General features: G+C 43.1%; 1 protein-coding gene across 1 annotated transcript in view; it reads right to left on the reverse strand.

Moving 5' to 3' along the window:
- The window catches only part of DCHS2 (dachsous cadherin-related 2), a 107,030-nt gene extending 82,871 nt beyond the window's left edge, over window positions 1–24,159 (reverse strand). The window contains exon 1 of the mRNA XM_069854981.1: window positions 22,390–24,159. Coding sequence (XP_069711082.1) covers window positions 22,390–24,159 — 1,770 coding nt within the window. The remainder of the gene's footprint in view (window positions 1–22,389) is intronic.
- Between the last annotated feature and the right edge of the window lie 533 nt (window positions 24,160–24,692).

Consider the following 24,692-nt stretch of genomic DNA (forward strand, 5'->3'; position numbering starts at 1 on the left):
TCTTCTGGATATCACTCAAGATCTCTCTGTTCAACCAAGCTGTTTTTTTCCCCTGCCGGCTTTTTTTTCCAGAACATGGGGATAGCTTTCTCCTGAGCTGCTAGGATTTCCTTTTTTAAGAGCTCCCAGCACTCATGGGCTCCCTTGCCCTTAAGTACTGTCTCCCATAAGACTTTGCAACCAGCCTTCTGAAGAGTTCAAAGTCTGTCCTCTGGAAATTAAGTGCTATTGTCCTGCTAACCACCCTCTTCACTGACAACACCATCATCTCATGATCGCTTTGTCCTAGGCGTCCTCCTACTGCCACATCCCCCACAAGGCCTTCTCTGTTCACAAAGAGCAGGTCCAGGAGGGCACCTTCCCTTGTTGGTTCATTCACCAGCTGTGCAAGGAAGTTGTCCTCACGCACTCCAGGAACCTCCTAGACTGCTTCCTTTCTGCTCTATTGTACTTCCAGTAGATATCAGGAAGATTGAAGTCTCCCACAAGAATGAGAGGCATTGATCTAGAGATTAACACCAGCTGTTTATAGGAGAGCTCATCAGCTGCTTCTCCTTGGCTGGGTGGTTTGTAACAGACTCCCATCACAAAATCTACCTTCTGGTGGGCTCCTCTGATTTTAACCCACAGGCAATCAATCTCCTTATCACCACAATCCACCTCAACAGTATCCAAGTCCTCCCTTACAAAGAGGGCTACCCCACCTCCTCTCCTACCCTTCCTATCCCACCTGAAGAGTTTGTACCCCACCATAGCTGCACTCCAGTTATATGAGTCATCCCACCATGTTTCCGTGATGGCAACGACATCATAGGCTCCTTGCCCTATGACAGCTTCCAGCTCTTCCTTCTTATTCCCCATGCTGCGTGCATTGGTGTAAATGCACTTCAGCTGAGCTGCTGAGCCTTCAGCCCTCTTAGAGGGAACAGAGTTCATTCCCAATTGCCTGGTAACTGGAGTAGCTACCACCAGAGTGCCTGTATCCCCCTTAGCACCCCCAGGTGTGTTCTCCCCCACTTTCTGTGTGGTGATGTACTGGTGGTCCTCACCAGCACACTCTCTCTGAATCACCATTGCCCCACATCCAGGCTTGCTCCTGTCTAGCCTGGTCTCAACCCCCTCCCCTTTCACATCTAGTTTAATGCTCAGTTTATGAGCTTAGCTAGGTTTTTAGCAAGGGCTTTAGCCCCCCTAGGAGGCACACGTGTCCCATCCTTAGCAAGAAAGCCTGGGGGTGCGTGAGCCACCCCATGATCAAAGAAGCCAAAGCCCCTCTCCTCACACCAGGCTCGGAGCCCGGCATTAATCGAATTCTTCTTCCTGACTTCCAGCTCCTCTCTATTTATTTGATCTCTGTACAAAGCTGAAGCAGCTGTCTCACATTAACGTGCTTAAATATATATACAGTTACAATATTGATGTAAAATTACAGATGTTGAATTCATTTTAAACTAGCACACAGTTGATATATAAACCATTTTCTCAGTAAGCATCAGAATCCCATACTTCTCAGCTACTGTTGAGGTCTTGGTCTTTATTTTCTTTGGCTGAGTAATATAAAACCAGATACATTTTCCCTCTTTTTTGTGCTTTAATCACTGATATTATTTTGTCTACTGAGTTCACCTGTCCACAATTACATAGCACTTTTACCAAATTGGAAAGGTCACAGAGCAGTCATTCTGCATGCGACCAGATAATATCGTGTGAACAACTGCATTTGGACCTTTTAATGTAAATAAATGTAATCAGACTATGGATCATGGGGGAAACTCTCAGTTATTTCTGTAACATACCTTTTGGTTCCCAAAGAAGCCCCAGAATAACAGCACTGGCAAAATTAAAACTCTTCTCTCCTTTGACAGAACAAGTTCCTGTTGACATGTAGCAGCATCAACCACAAAGAAACACACTTTTAGAACAGAGGTTTCACTACCTCTACAGTTTTGGACTTTCCATTTGCTTGACTGCCAAAAGAAGCAGCTTCTTTCACAGTTGTTTCTGTGACAAAGACAAATGAAGCTACAGTAATCAGCTCAAGACATTCAGTCCCATTCCTCAAGGCTAAGAAGGAGTCAAGAGTAAGAATATTACAGATTCACAGAATTGTTTAGGTTGAAGAAGACCTTTAAGATCATCAAGACCAACTGTAAACCCAACACTGCCAAGTCCACCACTAAACCATGTCCCCATGTGCCACACCTACATGTCTTGCAGAGATGGTGACTTAGCTCCTTCACTGGGTATCCTGTTCCAGTGCTTGACAACACTTTCAGTGAAGCTAACATTTCCTAATATCTAGCCTAAACCTCTTCCGGCACAACTTGAGGCCATATTAATAACTAACATGCTACAAAGCTGTTCCTAACAATCTGGGTTTGTAGGATAAGGACAAATTTTAATTCTTCCTTGTTTTTCAGTTATGGCATACTCCCTTTTAAAACTCTTTTGAGAAAGGTCTCCTTTGACGCACACCGCATTTGGCTCTCCATTTATTCAACTCTTCTATTTACTTACCATCTGTAATACATAACCTCCCAACTCCTAAGGAAAACAAATGAGAGACTTGACAAGAATTGCCTCCAAGGCTACGCATGAACTGCCAGTAAGTGAGATTCTTCCTGGCTGGGGTTGTTACTGCCATAAACACCTTCCAGGGGTTACAGCACTTGCACTGAGCTGGTTTCAAAGGTCTTTTCAGAAAATCATAAAACATCCCTGTTCTTCCTCTCCACAAAATCAAGGGGGGGGTGGGAATTAAATATAACGGCTTACGTACTGCTAACATTTTTCTCTGCTATCAAATATAAAAGCACTATTTCCTAGGTATCCAAGATGTGAGTAAGATTTTCATGTGGTCAGACAGCTAGAAGAACCCTAGCAATCCTAAAATCATGCTACTGAAATGCCCTAACACCTTTCAAGTACCACCCACAGCAATCAATCTCCCTACAGAATATTATGCTTCTTGTTTTGATATTAATCTGAATCTATCATTCTTCTCAAACACTTAGCATGTCAGAGCAGCCCAGAGTGACCCATTCCTGCCACAGTTGAACTTAATTGCAATGATCACAAGTTTTTTCATCTTTAGGCCTCACAAGTTCCACTGCAACAGAGCAGATGAACACACTGTGGCTTCAAATCCTGGAAAGGCTCCAACCAGATTGAAAGGCAGCAAGGCAGTACCTCAGTGGCTACAGTCACTCAACACACCTCCTCTCAGTTTCTTCTCCTTTGACTAACTCTCCATTAAATAACAGGTCAAATTCAAGGCTCCCAACCTCATCTTCAGACCTGTTTATTGGAAACGGCTCACCTATGGGAGAAACTGATATTCTAAAGTGATAAAACTATCAGTTTCAAGTTACATTTTCGAATGCTTTTTTCTGCGACTGACATAAAAAATTTAGAGGTCATTTCCAGAAGCGATGAGGGAAACAACAGTCCTTAGCTTTATCAAAATAGAAGTTAAAATCCATCTAATTAAACTCTTATGACAGTAACAGCTCAAACAAAATCCAGCCACCCCCCCCAGGTAAGCAGTATTTGGTCCATGCAAAAGAAAGGAGAAAGAAACATATTTCTGTTCCCTTTAGGCAAACAAGCACTATGGCCAAAGGCACCACTAGTTTCTGAAAGAGACAGACATGCGAGTCCTTCACTTGAACAAAATTAAATTCCTTCCAGTTCCTTATAGAACTTCTCATTAAAGCAATGAACACAGAAACGGCCGTTCAGCAGGAAGAATCTACAATTGTGGTTCAGTCAGGTCCCATATTGCAAGGATGGAGGCTCCCAGAAGCTAGCACATTCTGGAGAGTCTGGGGGACACGAGGATAACACAGGTAAATAAACAAGGAAATAGAATCATTGAAGGAAAATTACAGCCAAAGAAAGAATTACTGTTATTTGAGACTTAAAGAAAAGATGTTGCTGACATCCATTCTAGGAAGAAGGAGAACAGACACAGAGTTGAGGTGGCGGAGAATTCTCACATTTTCAACACTAATTATCCTAACTCTGCCTATTTGCACTGACAGACAAAAAAAACCCCAAAAAAACAAAAAAACCCCAAAACCTTCATTTTTCAAAACCATTTTGAATGTAGTTGATGAGATCGTAAAGCTTATTGTTCTGGTTTGGGCTAATAGTCTCTGACTTTTCCTAAGACTGATAGGAATAGGCAGTGGTAGTTGTAGGTTATGGGCCACTGCTTATGCCTATTCCTATGCAAATTAAGGCCTTCCCAGAGCTGGTGGTGAAAGGGGTCACATCTGCTGTGAGGAGCCAACAGGACAAGTGATCCAGCCTGGACAACAAATCATTCCAGCCAATACACATCATACTCAGTATAAAAGCTTACAAGATCACAAGGGTCAGCTGATGAGATGGCTGATGAGACCCTCATCTGTCTGACTGTCTGTCCCAGAACCTGTCCTCATGTTCCTGAATCCAGCTCCCACCTGCCACTGAGTCCAATTCAGAACCATCTTTATGCGTGTCCTGCAATGCCAGCAGTGAGGTAATGGTCCTCAGGGGAGCTATATTTTACCATTTTCTTATTAATATTTTCCTTTTGTTATTGTTGCATTAGAATTGTTTCAGTGTTGGTTTCCAACCCATAAGTCTGTCTCTCTCTCTCTCATTCCCTTTTTCTCTTTCCTGGAGCAGGGATTGGGACCAAAGGCTGCCCAGCGTTAGCTACTGAGCTGGCCAGGGTAGGCTAAACAGGGACACTTACTAAGATGATTAAGCTCATTAAGATATGACTTCACTACACAGGTGGTCAGAGCACATATTTTCAATATGGCCATTTAAAGAAGCTAAGCATTTATGTAACTACTGAATGAAAATCTCACAAGGATGTATTATGAAAGCAGTATTTTTTATATTATCGTTATTCAGTATGCTTAAGAAAAATATTTTTTTCTAACACTAAGAACCCAGTACATTCACAAGTTGCATAAATTAGGTTTAATGTGCTTTTTCTCCATTTATTAATGTTACACAGTACTGCCTCATTGTACACTTCAAGAATTTCTTTGCCTATGTCATCTGGCAGTGCCAAGCTTCCAGTCCAAAGGTCTGAAAAAAGAGGTGGCAGAAGAGGTCTGTCATGCTCCATAAAGAATTTCTACTCCCAAAAATGAGGTCAGCTACACCGGCTGCTTTTGTCCCAGAAGATAACGCATGCACAATTCCTTACTTACCATAACTGCATCTGCCACGCATCTAGTGCCAGCATGGAAAAAATACTGTTTAAGGTTTATTTCAAGTTCTACTTTGTGAAGTTTTCTTCCCCTGAAGAAATCCATATTTGCTTTTGTCAGCCTAAAGAACAAAGTTGCTTGTGAAAACAAATTTACTCACACCTACTCATCTACACAACCTGTACAGTCAGAGCCGAGGATAAGCAGCTGTGGAAAGAGTCACTACTTGAGCACAGAGAATAATATCCAGGCAAATGGAAGGAATGAGAGCAGTTTCAAGCAGTCAGGTTTCTTTGTTGCCTAAGGACAATGAACACAAACCTCCATGGAAGCTCGTGAGCCTTCTGAAGAGAAGCTAAAAGCAGCTGTTAAATTCCTTACTCTCATTTGAGACCTGATTTCACAGCGAGGAGTCAGTATCCTGTTCAACGAAAAGTGGGCACTTGGTTTCTTTTTCACAATAAGACCTGACCTGTTGGTTCTGGAGCTCCTCAGATGAAGGCATTTGGATGCACTACAGCTGCTCAGCTCCGGAAAAAAGCAAATCTCGTTCTGTAATAAAATACTAACCCCAGTCAGTCTGAAAGTATAAAATGTGCAGCTTAAAATTTGTTTTAGGACAGTTGTTGATAAATAGCATTTGTGGGATACATAGGGACAGCTGGGATGGAATTTTTCTGCAATGAAGACACTGGAAATTTGACAGTTACTGTCAACTAAAATAATCTCACAAAATATTTCAATTCCTGATGAAATACTGCTATCAAAGAATTCAAGCTTTGATTTTTATGTTAAACATCCTCGGACTCAGACAGTGAAATCAAGCTCCTATTTATGAATTAATGCATCTAAAGACAGGCTGCAATGCATCATAAAGTTTTTTAAAGTAATTCTCACAATATCACAGAAACTTAGAGAAATATTCACAGTAGCAAAAAATGATAAAGTAAAAAAAACCAAACCAAACTTAGAAACGTTACTCACATTTGTAAGGAATTCATACCAAAATACTAATGAACAGTTCTGTCAATTTGCAGAAACAAATAGAAATCTAAATGGCAGAGCCAAGCACATTGAATTTTGCTGTTCTTCATGGCTGTAGTTAATGAGATAGCTTAAATTGCTTTACAAGTACACTTCCAAAACTAGAAATAAATAAGCAAGAGTAATACTATAACAGACATCAGAGAACTGACAGTGATAAAATTAAAACTTGTCTTAGTCTTTACATTTACATGCTAAAGGACTATATAATTACAGGCAAATAAATGTTTTGGTAAAGCCCTGGTTATGAGCCATTTTCAAGGGCTTAAGACAGGACTAGACTAGAAGAGAGATTTTTCTTTAGCTCTAAAACTTTGAACAGGATTGCCCAATATGGGTAATCAACAGCTTCAACACAAAACATTTGTTCTCTTTTCAAGTCAGACAGTACTAAGGAAGGACAACAGCAGGAACAGGAATAAATGGCTGCAAAACCATCCCCAAGTGCTTATTTTCAATAAACACTTAATGCTAATTTTTACCAATTAAAGCTTCCAATTCGAGTGGACAAGGAATTAAAAAAACAGGACTATATGCTAAACACTGCATAATAAAGAAGTTTGGCATGTTTAGTTTACTCCACAAGTAAAGAATCATCATGGCCAAAAATACAGGACAAAAATTTACCTTCTGATATAAAAACAAAACAACATTGGTAGAGCCAGAGAAGTATGATGGTGAATAGATTCAAGCTTTGACATTTGGAAAAGTCTGCTGGTAAGTTTCAGCAATTCTTTGCAGGAATGAAACAGACTGAGCCCTGTCTTGGGTAAGAAGGTACCAATCACGCTGCAGAACAACAAGAAAAAACACCACAGGTTTTGTGTTGCTTATAACATGAAGATTTTCATGGGATAAAGCACAGTGCAGCAATGTATGTATTTTATATGAGTAACTTTGGGAGGAACGTATCTGTCCAGCAGAACGTACCAGACACACGTAAGGAGCTGTAACAGCTTTAGTTGCAAATCAGTTAAGAAAAATAAAGTAGTCATATAAGTCAAAGTGTAGAGATACTACGCACCTTGGTAAAATATTAAAAATACAGAATAAATAAGATTAGCTTTTATAGTTTGCGTAGAGGACTGGGAATAAAGAACCCCGTCTCCCATTCCAGTTAAAACACCTTCAATCATCGTGCTCACTGCTCAGTTAACACTGGTTAACCTAAAAATACAACTGCAGAAAAGCCTTTTAACCTGAACTCCATGTTCTGTATTGCTGGGTTTAGAGGCCAAAAGCTTTACATGAGGCTGTACATAGGTCAGCCCTGAACCCTAGCATAGGCAAGGCTATTCTTCTTTTTAATTCCCTTTATCACAAACATCACTGTCCTAGAGGGAAAAAAAAACCCAATGTCGTTTTTTTGCACAATTCCTATGGAAAATATTGATGTCTAGAATTTACCAAAGTATCTTTTTCAAATATCTGCTGGACTTCTACAAGTTTTCTAAGTAAGAACCTCTACTAAGACATAAAAAAAAAAAATCGTAAGTCTTGCTGTGCAGGTTTAACAGAACCTGACATTTATATGTAAAGGGGAATTTCCAATCAAATAATAGAGATTGAGCATAGCAGAATACTTGACTACTTCCATGCAGTACCAGCCTAACTTAAATACATTCTCCTACTGATCTCTGTAGCCTAACCTGGAGATTTTAAATTGGGCACACCACTTACCACATCTCCATATCTCAACACCTTTCAGATACTTTCAAAATGCTAAATAAAGACAAAAAGATGACATTCACTGCTAACTTCTTAAATCCATCCATTTCTAGTCACAGGGAACAACAGCATGAACTCTAAGCAGAGCTCACTAAAATATCATCCTTGTCATATTAAAATGCAGTCTGTGAGACACATAAATACCTGAAATTACGAAAGGTTCTTCCCACATACAACTACCAAAATGCAGAGCTTTGTGATTAACAGATATTCAGAATGCTATCTAAACTTACTGACGTTTCAACTGCAATATACAGGTTTAAACTTCCAGTAATCAATTTTTCCTGCTCGCAGCATACATTAACCAAAGGAAGACTAACATAGTGAGAAAATACTCTGCTAAGTGGTAAGCAAAGGCAAGGGGAACATTAAATGCCAAACAGATGAAATATCTAGGGAATAACAATGAATCTCTTCTGCAGAAATTAAATCTATTAGGCAATTAACTGCCTAAAGTGTTACATCCCACTATAGTGAACCCAGCTGAAGCAGCCCCCCTCAAGATTGTTAACACCTGGTCAAAGCAATTAAGCTGTGAAGTAACTTGTTCACTGCCATTCCCAGCAAGTACTTGTGCAGAAGCATTCTTGAAGACTTTCACAATTTTATGCCATTTCTACAACTTCACTGCCTGTTCCTCCAAAGTGAGCCACTGAATTCAGTGTCCCCCACCTTAGATTGAACTACTTAATTAAAGATAATTAAGTCAGGCTTTCAGTATCAAAGAGGCCTCTGAGGGAAATAAAGCAAGAGCAGTGACAGAATAGAAAGAAAAAAAACTTGTATTTCACAGTAAACTCCCCTTTGTGAATGACAACCTTGTTTTTCTTTCTCTTTCAGCTTTCCTTTCTTGAGTCTTGTTTCTGAAAGACAAATTCCATGTTCTAGTTTTCTTATCATCAGTTCCCTGGGAAACATCATGGCATACTACAGCATCTTCGTCACCATGATTAAAAATACCTTCAAGACTAGAAATGTTTTCCAAGAACAAGTATACAGCTGTGATTGTGGAATATAAAGTCTGAATTGTATCTGGTTTTTTTTCAGCCTGCAACACCTTGTTCATTTCATGTTTAATTTGAAATAGATAAAGGCAATAAAATAAATTTAAGTTTCATTCTAACTGAAAGCCTGTATTAATTCTTCAGCTCAGACAAGGCAGGATAAGATCTGAAGCACTAGAATAAGTGTGATAAAAGAGCTAGGAGAAGACACGGCTCTAGGGATATGAACCAGCAAGATATCAATAGCAGCCTAATCCTGCTACTACTTATCCTGTGCTACTAGTCTAAATGTCAAAATCATATTGATGATCCAAAAAATTCATCTAAAAGAATGTGTGACTGATGGTGCTGGAGTTATTGAAAATTGATTAAATACTCCAAAACACATGGATTGAAAGAACAAATTCAAGATGGTGTTACCAAATTAATGTTTGTATTTTAAGTTCTGGAATAATTTATCCCATAAAGATTATCTGTATTATGGATACTGCAGCTAGAAGAGAGAACATCCACACTCGTTGTGACCATCCATGAATCTTCCCTGTAGATGACTCATGAACTTTGCCTGACTGGACATTTTTTTATAAATATTGTTTTTTTTCATCGAGTAATTCTCATACATACTATTTCCAACCACACCACCCCAACCAGACAGAATGACTGGCCACTAAGAATAACAGTTCCTTCATTGGGTGAAGCTGATTAAAGTAAGGAATGAGTTATCTCCTGCTGGTCCACAAGGAGGATGTGGAAAGAGCGGAGAATACCCAAGTAAGAAAAAAAACACTAATAGAGGATAAAACACAAGCTTAAAAAGACTTGAAAGGAGAGCCTACAAAGCAGGCAGTCTCAATAGTTTTCAGAGAGGGGAAAGAAGATGTCGTCATATTTAACTGGAAATATGTAAGATTCATGTGAGAACAAAATGTGAGAAAAGCTTTGTTATGAAGAAAAGCCAGAAGGTGCAGAAGCCAAGAGAAGCTGGGCTGAATCCCAATAGTCACTTGAAAGATTTATGGTATCTCCAGAAGGAGTGTAGAGACCCCATGAAGGCTCTGATTCCAGGGGCTTAAAGAATGAATGGCCTAACAAAATAATACCCTAAACACACCAGCGAGTGAAATATCCCGCCAGAGGAGGAACTCTACTAGCAACTCCAGTTGACCTGTATGCTATTAAAAAAAAAAAAAAAAGCAAACAGAATGAATTCATATGCAAGTCTACAAGCCAAGAGAAACATAGACAGTCCTCAGAGCAAGAAGCTGAGATTTTAACAGCTGTAATGTGTTGAGCTAATGCTGATAGGATATGTTGTTTGGTGGATTTTTTGCCCAGCATCACATAGATTAAAGTTCTGTATCTGCTATACACCTCCTCAGCCCTAGCATTAGATTTGAAGATATACAGAGAATGATCATGCTCTTGGAGAAACAACATCACCAGGAACCATTTCTTTATCAGGAGCTTTAACTTCTCAGAGACTCACAAATCAATGAAAATAATAAAGCTACCGGACATGAATACTTCAGACGATGTAATTTTAACTTAAGTTTAAATTAAGCAGAGGAATAAACAACAGTTAGTCTGCATCTCAAAGTTTTTAAGTGATGAATACATAATGTTAGAAGTAAACTGTTAACAAAGAGAAAATTAAAAAAGGGTTTGGATAATGCAAACAGATTACCAGTTAAGTATTAATATTCTTGCTCAAATAACTTGTCAGTACCCACTTGGAAAATAGCAAGTACGTATGATAGGGCAGAGAGGTCCAGTGGTCCAGCTAAAGCCAGAGACCTGTGAAAAACACCCACCTGCCCATGCATTTCAGAAGGGGCAGCGGTTCTGCTCTGCTTCCCAGAAACATTGGGTGGTTGAGGGAAGCTGTAGTCACTGGGAGCCCTTGTGGATAGCAGGTACTGAGATTCCCCAGCAATGTTTCTAATTTTCATCCATGCTTTCTAGGTAAAATAACCAGGATTTACTGCACACTAATAGGCCTGAAACAAGGTCTCCATTATGAGCAATTAGTAAGAATAATGCCACAGCATAAAATCAAAGTCTCAAAAAGTACACTTTCAGTGGCTTTCAATAAGATAAAAATGACATCAAAAATATCCCAGGAAGCATAAATGTTTTCCAATATGGCATTTCAACAACAGAGTTTTAGAAACTGTGGGATAACTTGTGGCCCATAACCACAGGGTTCTGGAAATGGAACACATGTTCCAGACTAATTCCCAAATATTGGCTTGAGTCCTCCCTTCAGACAAACATTTCTGAAAATTAAAAGCAGTCAGCCTTTCAAAAGGTATGTTTCAACTGCCAGGTCTTTTCCCCCTTGTCAGATGCAGACACACATGGAAATTTAAATAAATAAATAAAGTAATAAAGTAATTATTGATTAGTTCCATGAAACTTACTTCCTTAATTTCAAATTACAAACTTAAGAAATTCAGGGTTTGTTCTTTTCAATTGAAAAAGAACACAAAATCAGCCTGGTATCACAGCAAGATCATTTTAAGACTGCAGCACTGCCAAAATTATTGCTAAAGACATCAACTACAAAGACAGCTAAAAAAAGAAAAGAAGAAACAAATTCTGGGATATAGAGATTTGCTTTAATAGCAACAAAAAGCAGCAAACATACAAACAAGAAAGGCCAAGTAGATGAGGTTTTGCCTCTCTCCTTTTTAAAATCAGAATGAAACGCTTTCTTACATCCTTTAAAAATTATAGAAACACAAATCTAAAGGAGAAGTAATTTTCTAAGTTGTGACTTTGTCTTAAGAGTAAACTTGTGGGGAAATACTCTACTACTGTTAGTGATGGTAGCACATATTATTTTAGAATGTTACATTATGCAGCTGTTCTGTGCTCTGGAAAGGCAGGTCACATTTGCATTTCTGTGTATTTCATCCCCTTGCTCCTGCAGTGTCATGCACACAGTACTCTCAGCCTTAGAAACTCATTGACACACATTAAATTAGTTGGGATTTTCAAAATCCAGAGAACCTGAAAACCCCCCAAAGAACACGTTGTGGCCAATTTCATTGCAGCTTATGTTCCTTAGCTCCCTGTGTGCTTCTGCAACAAAAGCTTTTTGGAAAGAGCCTCCCAACTTGTGCAGCCATCAATGGGCACGATGTTGCATGATAGCATTTTATACTTACTTTGCACAGGCTTATAGATCTACACAAAGCAGAAAGCGGGCAGGAATTACCAGGCCATTTTTACAAAATAGCCGAATCCCGTCCTCCAAGTTAAACGGCCAGATTTCTATTTGAGCAATTTTTGTCCCATCCTATTTTTGCACTGCAAGCTAGAGACTGGATCCTAATGGGGCTCCTAACACCGACTGACCCTTGGTACCAATGATGTTAAAAGCTACTCTAGAGTAAGTAAAAGTGTAAGCATAGCATGCCCCAAGAAACTTATATGCTTCCAGTGAATCCATCTCTCAAAACACTGTAAAACCAAATTTTATCCGATGTCTTCATGAGCAAGAGTAACAGTACAGCACACAAGATGTTCAAAACATGAACCAACTTGCTGAAAACTGAGCAAGTGCTGTGTTGGTACATACATTGTTCCATTTCCCCTAAATGTAACAGCAAATTTTAAAATTTAAATTCTTTGTTGATACATTCTTGAGATCAATGTATTTTCTCATAGTTCACCAAGAAAACTATCTATAAGGCATGCACTTATGGTACAACATACAGCGTAAACATTTACAAAGGGATAATCCTTGTCTCAAACAGCTTATTCTCCTCCATTTGGGAACATCTTAAAGCAATTGAAAATCTCTTGAGAAGAGAACTGAAGAGACACGCTTTATTGAGTTCACACCCATGTAAGAGCACAGCATCAATCCTACAGAAATGTCACTAAGCATCACAGTGATAGAAGTAGCAAACTGAAACATATCTGTAAAATTAGCTAATTTATAAAAAAAATTAGGAATTCCTTACAGAATCAAATTGGATAATGCCCAAGGCAATAGCCTATAAAAATCTGAACAATGTATCCCCAAGTAAAAATAATTAGATGCCTATATATCTGTGGGGAATGTTTAATATATAACCCCATTTGTGTACAGAAGAAGAGATAAATATACCAATGTATCTGTGACCTTGTTAACAGTCTGTACGAAAACATAGTTTTGTACAAACCATAGGTTTGTTATCACTGCAGTCACACCGCAGAAGGATGGCCAGGAGAAAAGGTTTTGTTAAATCATTGCTCAGTTGTGGCTGGACATGAGTTCAGAATTCAAAGCAACTACAAAACGTAGCAGGAAAAACTGAATATGTAACATAAAACTGAATTTACTGGGGTTTTACACATTCAAAAATAAAAGATCATGTTGAAGTTAACGTATCAGAGACTGAATACCACCACCTCCAGCAGTTTCTCAGCCTGGTAAGATACACCAAGTTCCCTGGACACTATGCTAAACCGTATGTTTGCTTGTTACTGTTAAAAAAAACAAACATGGAGCATACACAAGTTGTTTGTCTTGCATATGTTTAGTCAGACATTAGTTAAAGAACTGCCCTTCCTGTTACCGCTTTCCCAGTACCAGATGTAGGCACAAGCCAGTGGAAGTGGAGCAGACATAAGCGTGACAGCCTAATTCTCTGCTCGAGGGAAGTAGCTTGGGATGAGGAGGGGGGAAGGGGAGACAAAACCACTTTACGCAAGGGTCCCTCGAGGTCAGCGTAGGAGACTGAGACATCTGTCAAGGCTGGAAGTTAATACATTTGTTTTTAAAACAGCAAATATTGTTGTTACTGCAACAGTTTTATGCTTAAAACAGTTCAGCCTGTGAGTACAAGTGAATAGGCATGACAGTATCCCGATTTTTATTTTAAGCCGTATCCAGCAGGAAATGGAGCTAGTAAAGTAATGCTTGTCTTTGTTAAGTGCAAAGGAGAGGAAGAGAAAGAATCTAGAGCTGCATCTCTAATGCTGTACTTTCGGTTACAGAACAAAAACCCACTTCTAAACAGAGCACTGTTTCAAAGAACATAGATTTGATCCATCTAGACTAAACTATTTATCAATGGGAAGCTTGTGGAAATCAGGGAAAGAAGCACAAAAAGGGTTGCAACGTAAACATCATCCCTTAAAACATGTTCTGCTAATCCTCACTGTCAGATGCTACCATGATGCTATCAGCAGAGGTACAGAAGTAATCATCCCTGTGCTCAGTGTGGGTGAGGCAATGCCTTGAATATTCTGTTCAGTTTTGAGCCCTTCACTGTAAGAAAAACATTAAGGTGCTGGAGCGCGTCTAGAGAAGGGCAACGAAGCTGGTGAAGAGTCTGGAGCACAGGTCTTATACAGAGAGGCTGAGGGAACTGGGGTTGTTTAGCCTGGGGAAATGCAGGCTGAGGGGAGACCTCATTGCTCTCTACAACTACCTGAAAGAAGTTGTAGCAAAGTGGATGTTAATCTTCTTCCAACTAATGAGTGATAGGCTAAGAGGAAATAGCCACATGCTGTGCCAGGGGAGGTTTAGATTGGATATTAGGAAAAATTTATCCACCAAAAGGGTTAACAAGCACTGGAACAGCCTGCCCAGGGAAGTGGTTGTCACCATCCCTGAGGGCATTTAAGAGATATGTAGACCTGGCACTTAGGGACATGGTTTGGTGGTGGACTTGGCAGTGTTAGGTTTACAGCTGGACTTGATTACCTTAATAGTCTTTTCCAACTTAAATGATACTATGATTCTGTGAAGAGTAAGGCCTTGGGTTGTACTATAAGGTTTACCCATATAAAGAAAGCCTAGTTAAAATCTTCTTCACACTACTTGATTTAAATGGCAGAGTCAGTAACAGGAACTGACTTTGTACACAATGCAATTTCATCAGTAATCTACCTACTTTGCTACATAGTTCTCGCATCTAACCTGAAAACCCTAATCAAATAATTATCAGGAAGAATCAGCAGAGATTTTACATCCAAGCACAGCTGGCCAGCACAAGTCCTTACTAACATTCCTTCTGCATTAGAGTGCATTAGCAGTTACTGTAAAAGCTGACAGTTACTACGTTTTGTCACATATAGGTTAGATTGGATACAACTGTTTCATTTTATGCACATTTTTGTATATATAAATAAAAATAATACATAAAAATATATATAGGAGAGCAGTTCAGTACAAAAAGGTGAGAAGTATCTGCACATCTTCCACTGCAATGCTAAATACACCACCGCAGGACATGTTATCCAGGCATGATGTAAATCCCTTGCAATTCTACATTCATTAGAGAAGAATCATTTCACCCAAGTGCCAATGAAATGTAAAACCTCCTGATTTTGTGCAGCTTCTTATAAAGGAGCCTCAAAGAATTTAGAATTGAATGAACTGTGATTAATAAATTTTTGAAATACAACTTATTACTCCTCCTGAAATAAATGCCATTCTACATAGATCAGTAATCCTTCTTTGTAGACAGACAGCAAGGGTACTATTTTCTATCAAATTCTATAAAAAGTGAACTTTCTTCTACTATATCACCTTTGTAAACAAAGCTCAATTTAGTACTTCCACCAGTGACACATTTCAGCACTCAAGACCAGCGACTGCCCAAATGCTATTATTCACCCCCAGCTAACAGGAATGAGAATTGGAAATGAGTTGCAAGGTTACATAACAGATGTGTGAAATCATGAGCAACAGGGTTTGATCACTCCCCCTGTCTTCATGTTCAAAGCAAAGGAGGCAGGTAGCTGATCAGCACACCCCTTGCCACAGTACATTGCGGCTGATAATATCTGGGAAAAGCTCAGGGCTAGGTAAGTTTCACAGAAAAAAAAAAATCCATTCAGGGCTACAAATACATAGAAACCTTATTTTTCTTGGCACGTCCCCAAGCCCAAAATAGTAGGAGGTCAAGAATCCATTAGGGAACAATTCATGTAAGTTTGCCCTGTTCTTACAGCTGCCCCAGTCGTATGCTTTTAGCATCTATGAGAAAGAGGAGATCAGGCTAGATGGGCTATTGGTCTGACACAACACATACACAGGCTCTTATTTGGAACTCCTCTCCCAAGTGAGCAGTGTGGGATTTTCCCCTCAGTGTTTTGTTAGCTGATAGCTGCTTCCATACTGTTGACACCTGCAGCAGGATTTGGATAATCAGTTGGACAGTGAGCTCTGCTCCTCACTACAGCAGTGTTAATATTACTTACCACTTTACATTGAACGTGGAGTAGGGATTGTTCAACCTCTACCATTGAAGTACTGCAGAATGAGTTTCCCCAAGCTATCCATATGCACATTGAAGCCCATTAACCTTCTGACTAGGTTTCAAATCAAACTCATGCATTTTAAAACAGAAATGCAGACACTGTAAATCACTGATGTTTTTCCAGCATGCAATTACAAGTTTGTTTTCAAGAATTAATTAAGCAGTGCAGTAAAATAAAAATGCTCATTTTGCAGTGTGTCGATCTATGCATATTAAGCTGGAACTTAGAGATTCCTAACTCGCCTATTTCCCAATGCTTTAAGACCTTCCAAGAAAGACTAAGCCTTCTGCTGACCTAGCAATTTGTGAAAAATCTATACAGATTATAAACTTAAATTAATATTTGATAAATGGACAGGCCATATCCAGCCATTTACAGCTTATTAATAATTTGCTCGAGTGTATTATAGCACAACTGCTGAAGTCAGCTCTTTGTATGAAGGCGAACACCAGCAAAACCACTACATTTTTTAATAGGAACACCTTCCATCTAAAGAAGTAGTTCACAGTCATTACTCCCAAAGGTCAGCGGATATGAACAAACACACGCTAGACACTTAACTGAATGTTTATTTGTTATGCAGCATAAAACTCAACAAACTTAGCAGCCAAAGGTATTAAAGGACTCTGTGTTTACCATTGGTGCTCTAATTAGTCTTTTATTCAATGTTTTAATACAGAGATTTCTGCAATATAAAGCATGTCATTAAGACTATTTAATACCACTACTCCTCTGCCACTACCTCAAAGTTAGGGATACATCTAATTTCTCTAACAACACTACCTTTATCATGTACCTTTCCTCGTCATAGCTATAGACCAAAATGTGCAGACAACTGCAGACTTAGCCACACACAAGCCTTCAAACCTTCCCTCTTCCCAGACCCAGCTCGCTGACATTAATTAAAAGACTTCACTGAGAACTGGGAAAAAAAGGTCATTTTCTGCAGTAATTTTTAAAATGTTTGTGTTCTCAAACTTTCGCATAATTTTTAATTCTCAATAAAAGCAAAATGTTTCCATGTCAATATTTCTGATGTTTCAGGGTTTCATATGTTCTCTAAGTGGTGGGTTTAGTTAGCAAACAGCTGTAGATTTAACATATGGGTACAGATAAATAACTTTCTTCTGAACACTTGTTTATTTGCTGGTGTCGGACACTGAAAATTTAACAATTGCCACATTTAAGAGGAACTACAAAGTAAGAGCAGCAAAAGAGGATCAGAGCTTCTTACATTTACAAAGCATCCACTCAGTGCTAGACACTGGCACAGACAGGACTGCATGAAGGAACAGAGTCTAATTCTTACAAACATTTCAATTATTGAAATTTTTGAATTATATTATATTGAATTATATTATATTTTGAATTATATTATATATTATTTTGAATAATTTTCAATTATTGAAATTATTGAAACAGCTTTCCTCTTGTTAAGAAGCTAAAAGGGCACCATAAACAGAAATCTTAATCAAAAGAATATGTAGAAATTCTATTAAACTTGCCTTAAAATAACTATTACAATAATATATCGTTTTCTGATTATTTTTTTATTTTTCTCCCTTCATGCACTGTTCAGTACTGCAATCGGCAGACTACTGCACAAAGCGACATTTATTAATCTCTGAGCCCAGACCAGCCATACTTCTAAAGCTATATAGTAATAATAGATTACAAAAAGTTATGCATGAAAAGTGATTTTATAGCCACAAAGCTATTAGAATATACAGAGAATCTACTGAACAGCTTCTAGAGTGCAAAGGGGCATTTGTGATTTTTGAAAGGACTAACTGCTACAAAATCATAAACCTAAAAAGTGAAGACATTAACTGTTTTCAGACTCAGTAAAATTTGAATATGAATTGGATGAGCAAATAATTTTGCATTGTAGCTATAGGTTAGATTATTAATTTCTTCACTGTAACTGTATTCAGTCTGGGGTTTGGTCTTCCTCTTGTCAATCGTATTAATTTTAAAAAACAACAGACAAAATCTGTCTTTTCTGCAGCTGGCATCTTCATATCAGATGCAGTGAAAATTAGAACTGGAAAGCTGAAGAAGCCAACAGAGAAATGCATGGCCTGATCTCTTCTATCTTCTTTTTGTCTTACCTCTAACTAGGATGAGCTGGATTGTATAGCTCTTTATAACTTATGTGAACCTAATTTGCTGGTTTCATTTCTGGTTTCAGTAATTGCAGCGTGGACTAAATGATCCAGAACTAAAACCATTAGAGAAAGGACTTCTCTTTTAGCACCTCGCTTCAACATCCAGGAAAACAAAAGGCAGAAAAATGCAGTCTATAGTCAATGTTGCTACATGCTCAATGGCTCAATGACAGATTATACTCTCTAAGTCTCCATCCCTCACAGCATGGATGTATCTTCCATCCGTTTTTGTTCCCTTGGTCTTCTTTTTTCTTTTGCAGAAGGCAGATAGAAATTAGGAAAAGATGCATGTTTAAATGTCTTTTTTTTTTAGAACTCTCACATTCTGCAAATACCTCTTGGAAATGTGTGTTTCAAGTACAAATGAACAACTCCTCTCAAATATACAAACCACCTAAAAAATCCTCGGACCCCACGCATCCTTCCTACATATATTACACCTTTAAGTATTATTTTATAAAACCCCACAGGTTTATTATCCCATAATTTCTGGTATACTTTGGTTAGCTTTAAGAGCTTTAAACAAACTCTTTCTTTGCTGTCATTGCATTTACAAAGTCTCCACGATCTCAGCATCAGGAAATCTGTTATTTTTAAAAAACAGGAACTGAGGACCTCTAACCAGTCAGTTACAACAGCCTCCCTAATGGATGAAAAAAAGTGCAAATTGTCGTAACATTGGAATGCATATGAGTCTGTATCATTTGACAGGTAATATTTTTTCTCTTCCTCAGCTCTGTCAGAGATGACTCTAAAGCCAATGAAGATGTATTTTCTAATAAACCACAGGAAAAAGTAAATTTTGTAAAAAATTACTGACATTACTGTCACTAATTCATGCCAATTAATGTCCTCTTCAAGCTGCAATTACAGGTACTTCTCATAAGAATGCACATGTAGCATAAAGTGAATGACGCTTACGCCACTGGGTACCTTAAAAGCTACAGCACACTCCAGCAGTAGAAGCAAGTTTAACCTACAAGCCCAAACATACACAGAAGGTACTATGATGTATCACAAAATAAACACCATCATTAAGTTCAAAATAGAAGTTCACTTGACAGCTGCCACAGTCACAAAATCTCTAACTAGAAGCTTTGCCTAACACAACTTTCTGCTCTCTGAAAAGGATTATAGCAGCACAGCGAGACTTTAAAATTCAGTACACCATGGATAGTACCCATGCACGTGACACCTCTGACCTGCTAGAAGATGTGCACTATTAGTATATCAAAACCTATCAGAAAATATATATATATAATCACAATCACAGGTTCATTTCTTTAAAACGCTGCAGGAATCCTTCAATACACTTCTACCTGATGAAATCAAAAGCAAAGAATCGCTCTTCATTCAGCACCATGGATGTCAGTGCCACCCTGCATTCCTCCCTCGGAGGAGGTGGACTTGGAAAGTATGGGATTTACTTTCTCCTGGGGCCACTGGAGCAGGACAGAATCAAAGAACGGTCTGGGTCAGAAGGGATCTTAAAGATCATCCAGTCCCAACCTGTTTGCTATGGGCAGGGACACCTCCCACTGGATCAGGTTGCTCAAAGCCTCACCCAACCCAGCCTTAAACACCTCCAGGCATGGAGCATCCATGACTCCTCTGGACAAGCTGTTCCAGTGCCTCAATACTCTTTTTTATTTTTTTTCCCCCGGAGGTGAAGGAAAAAGAAAAGGCAGTTATTTAATTTCCTTTTCAGTTTGGGATAGAAATTAAAAGCTCTATGAGCGCAATCTTCCCAAACTTTTTATAGATTCATTTTTATTACAGCTGTGCAAATTGTGCACGTCTTAAGCTCAGAGGGCAATTTGGGAAAAAAAAAAAAAGAGGAAAATGCTTTTTGTTGAAAAAAAATGTTCATTAGCCCCAAAATATCATCAATGACTCCTGATTTTAAAAAAATTAATAAGTTGAGTAGGTCACCTGGAAATAAAGATAGAATTACTTTCCTTCAAAACTACTAAGAAAATACATTTGAATTCTCCCCAGGTCTCCTCTTTAAGCAGTTTTCCCCTAAATTAACATAACTTTCCACACAAACTCCTAAACGTTTGTACCTTTACCTAGGATCAACTGCTGATGGTAAAGACTTTGCACAGTTCAAATGTATGCATTCTGAAACATCCTTCCAAGCTAAAACCAAAAGGGCTACCTGGCGATGCCTGGCCCTGCAAAGCCTCCATTCAACCTCACTTGCAAAGAACAAAGAGGGGTTTGATGGACAAGTAGAACTTTTTTTTTTCTATTAGCATTAATAATTTTATTTTCCTATTAACATTAATCATTCACTATGAGAGTGGTGAGGCACTGGCACAGGTTGCCCAGAGAAGCTGTGGCTGCCCCATCCCTGGAGGTGTTCAAGGCCAGGTAGGATGGGGCCTTGGGCAGCCTGATCTAGTGGGAGGTGTCCCTGCCCATAGCGGGGGGGTTGGAACTAGATGATCTTTCAGGTCCCTTCCAACCCAAAATAGTCTACGATTTTCTGTAAAGGCAGGGTGAATTGATTCTTTTCATTAGTAGAGTGAGCTTTGAACAATTACAAAGGCCCCAGAAACATTTTTTCATATCAGGCCCCTGGGGGTGTTGGAGTAGGTTGGAGGGAGGTGGAGGGGGGGGTGTCCCCCAGCTGTAAAGTGTGGGTCACACCAGCTTTCTGAGCTGGGTCTTACTGATTGCACCCTGAGGACCATCTCAATCCCTCAAAAGCACTCCTGAGACTGGATCTCAAACACTGTGTTAATTCTGGGCCCCTCACCACAAGGATGTTGAGGCTCTGGAGCGAGTCCAGAGAAGAGCAACAAAGCTGGTGAAGGGGCTGGAGAACAAGTCTTACGAGAAGCAGCTGAGAGAGCTGGGGTTGTTTAGCCTTAAGAGGAGACTGAGGGGAGACCTCATTGCTTTCTACAACTACCTGAAAGGAGGTTGTAGAAAGGAGGGTGATGGCCTCCTCTCCCAAGTGACAGGGGACAGGACAAGAGGGAATGGCCTCAAACTCCACCAGGGGAGGTTTAGGCTGGACATTAGGAAAAAATTTTCACAGAAAGGGTCATTGGGCACTGGAACAGGCTGCCCAGGGAGGTGGTTGAGTCACCTTCCCTGGAGGTGTTTAAGGCATGGGTGGATGAGGTGCTGAGGGGCATGGTTTAGCGTGTGATAGGAATGGTTGGACTTGATGATCTGGAGGGTCCTTTCCAACCTAGTGATTCTATGAAAAGCATCACAGGCAGTTTAACTCCCTCACGGATTTAATGAGAGCCCATACCTGATTCTCTCTGAAGAGCTCTGCTGCAAGTTTTATGGGATGAGGAACATATTCTGAAGGGCACTTGAGAAGATCGCAGTATTACGAGTGCACTGATTAACTAAGCCCCACTGCTCACGACTCAGCGCTAAAAGCACTGCACAGCAGCAGCAGTGCCATTTAGCACTGTGTGTAAGGGCTGCAGCCCAAAGGCAGGGAGCAGACACACCGGGAATCCAGCTCCGTGCTGAACGCCCCGTCTAGGCTGGGAACTCCAGCTCTGTGTTCAGTGCCCCCCGCCTGGCTGGAAACTCCAGCTCTGCTCTGATCGCTCCTCGACAGGCTGGGAACTCCAGCTCCACGCTGAGCACCCTCTACCTGGGATAGGAACTCCAGCTTTACGCCAAACAACCCCTGCTCAGTCTGGGAACATCAGCTCCACACTCAACGCCCCTCAGCAGGATGAGAACTCCACCTCTGTGTTCAATGCCCTCTGTCCAGGATGGGAACTCCAGCCCTGCTCCAAACACCCCTCGATGGGCTGGGAACTCCAGCTCCACACTCAATGCTCCTTGATGAGCTGGGAACTCCAGCTCCGCGCCAAGCACCCCGCGACGGGCTGGGAACTCCAGCTCCCCGCTCGACGCCCCCGTCCAGGCTGGTAACTGCAGCTCGGCGCCCAGCACCCCCGCCCGTGCCGGTCCCCGGCGCCCGCTCACCTGCAGGGGGCAGCTCCCGGGCGCGGCGTGCTCGGGCAGCGCCCCGCGGTACACCTGCCGCTCGAAGCGCGGCTCGTTGTCGTTGGCGTCCTCCAGGCGGACGGTGAGGCGGCAGGCGGCGGCCCGCGGCGGGCGCCCCCCGTCCCGCGCCACCACGCGCAGCTCCAGCGCCTCCCGCCGCTCGCGGTCCAGGCGGGCGCGGGTGCTGACGGCGCCGCTCCGCGCGTCGATGCGCAGCAGGGCCAGGGCGGCCGGGTCGCCCTCCAGCGCGTACCGCACCTCGGCGTTGGGGGACCCCGGCTCGTCGGCGTCCGAGGCGCTGAGCCGGAGCACGGCGGTGCCCGGGGAGGCGGCTTCGGAGACGGAGGCGCTGTAGCGGGGCTGCGGGAAGGCGGGCGCCTCGTCGTTGACGTCGGCGACGCGCAGCGGCAGCGGCTCCTCGGCGGAGAGCGGCGGCGCCCCGCCGTCCGTGGCCACCAGCCGCAGCTCGTAGAGGTCGCGGCTCTCGCGGTCCAGCGGCCCCGCCACGCGGAGGAAGAAGACGCCGGAGCCCGCGGGGCTCAGCGCGAAGGCGCCGTCGCCGCCCAGCAGCGCCAGCGCCGCGCCGCCCTCCGCGCCCTCGTCCGCGTCCGAGACGGAGACCCGGGCCACATAGTCGCCCGGCCGCGCCCCCTCGGAGACGCGCGGGCCGCCGCCGTCGGTGAGGAAGAGGAGGCGGATGACCGGGGGGTTGTCGTTCACGTCCAGCACGGCCACGGAGACCAGGGCGCTGGAGACCTCGGGCGGGGCGCCGCCGTCCCGCGCCTCCACCACCAGCCGGTGCAGCGCCCGCGCCTCGCGGTCCAGCGGGCGGCGGAGGCGCAGGACGCCGGTGCGCTCCTCCACCGCGAAGAAGCCGTCGGGGTCGCTCTGCCGGCGGCCGAGGGCGTAGCGCACCTCCCCGTTGGCGCCCAGGTCGGGGTCGGTGGCCCGCAGGCGGCACACGGCGGTGCCCGGCGGCGCGTCCTCCCGCAGGCGCGCCCGGTACTCGCCGCGGCTGAAGGCGGGCGCGTTGTCGTTCTCGTCCAGCACCCGCACCGACACCCGCAGGCGGCCGCGGCGCCGCGGGACGCCGCCGTCCCACGCCTCCACCAGCAGCCGGTGCGCCTCCGCCCGCTCCCGGTCCAGCCGCCGCAGCAGCACCAGCTCCAGCGGCTCCGGCCTCCCGTAGCGCAGCCGGAACAGCGGCGAGTCCCCCGCGCCGCTCTCCTCCCGCAGCGCGTAGCCCCGGGTGCCGAAGCGGCCGGCGTCGGGGTCGCGGGCGGCGGGCAGGCGGAAGGCGGTGCCGGGCGGGCTGAGCTCGGACACGTCGAGCCGCAGGTGCTCCCGCGGGAAGCGGGGCGGGTGGTCGTTCACGTCGGCGACCGCGATCTCCACCTGCACCACGTCGCCCCGCAGCGTGGCCGCGGCGAAGCTGTAGCGCGCCCGGCGCTCCCGGTCCAGCGGCCGCGCCGTGCGGATGACGCCGGTCTCCGGCTGCACGTGGAAATCCGCCAGCACCGCCGACTCGCCGCTCCCCTCCGACAGCAGGAACCCCCCCGGCGGCCCCGCGCCCGCGGGCAGCCCCGCTCGGATGTCCCCCACCAGCGTCCCGGCCGGCAGCCCCTCGTCCACCGCCAGGCTGAGGCGGAACGGGGCCGCCGCTCCGCCGCCCGCCGCGCACACCCACAGCGGCACCAGCAGCGCCAGCGCCCGCCCCGTCGGGCCCCCGCCGCCCCGCTGCTCGGCCATCCCGAGCCCCAAAGCCTCCCCGCCGCCCGCCGCCGCCAAGGACGAGGCTGGGCGAGGGGGCGGCTCCGCGCCGCAGCCCCCGCCTCGCCGCCCCCGCCTTAGGACCACCCTGCAGCGGGGGCGCGGCCGGAGCGCCCTCTCGGTCCCGGTCGAGACGGGAATCCGCGAGGATGGAGGCGTTCTCTCAATTCAGCAAGGGTTTTTCTCACCTTCGCATTCTCACACAGAATCACTAGGTTGGAAAAGACCCACAGGATCATCGAGTCCAACTATCGTTCTCGTCCTGGTTGTCTGTGAAAAGGCTTGTCGTTATTCCAGCATTAGGTCAGTAAGTGCTGGGTACGGTGGGGGAGCATTTATCCTAAATATGCTTTAAGAAGAAACTTCCATCAGCTTCAGCAAGACCAGGATTTCCTTCCTTTTTCACTATGCCTGACTCCCATGTCTAACTGGGAAAATTTTTTCCTAATGCCCAGCCTAAACCTCCCCTGGCAGAGCCTGAGGTCGTTCCCTCTTGTCCTGTCCCCTGTCAC

Source organism: Phaenicophaeus curvirostris, chromosome 4 (genome assembly GCF_032191515.1).
Source record: "Phaenicophaeus curvirostris isolate KB17595 chromosome 4, BPBGC_Pcur_1.0, whole genome shotgun sequence".
Lineage (NCBI taxonomy): Eukaryota > Metazoa > Chordata > Aves > Cuculiformes > Cuculidae > Phaenicophaeus > Phaenicophaeus curvirostris.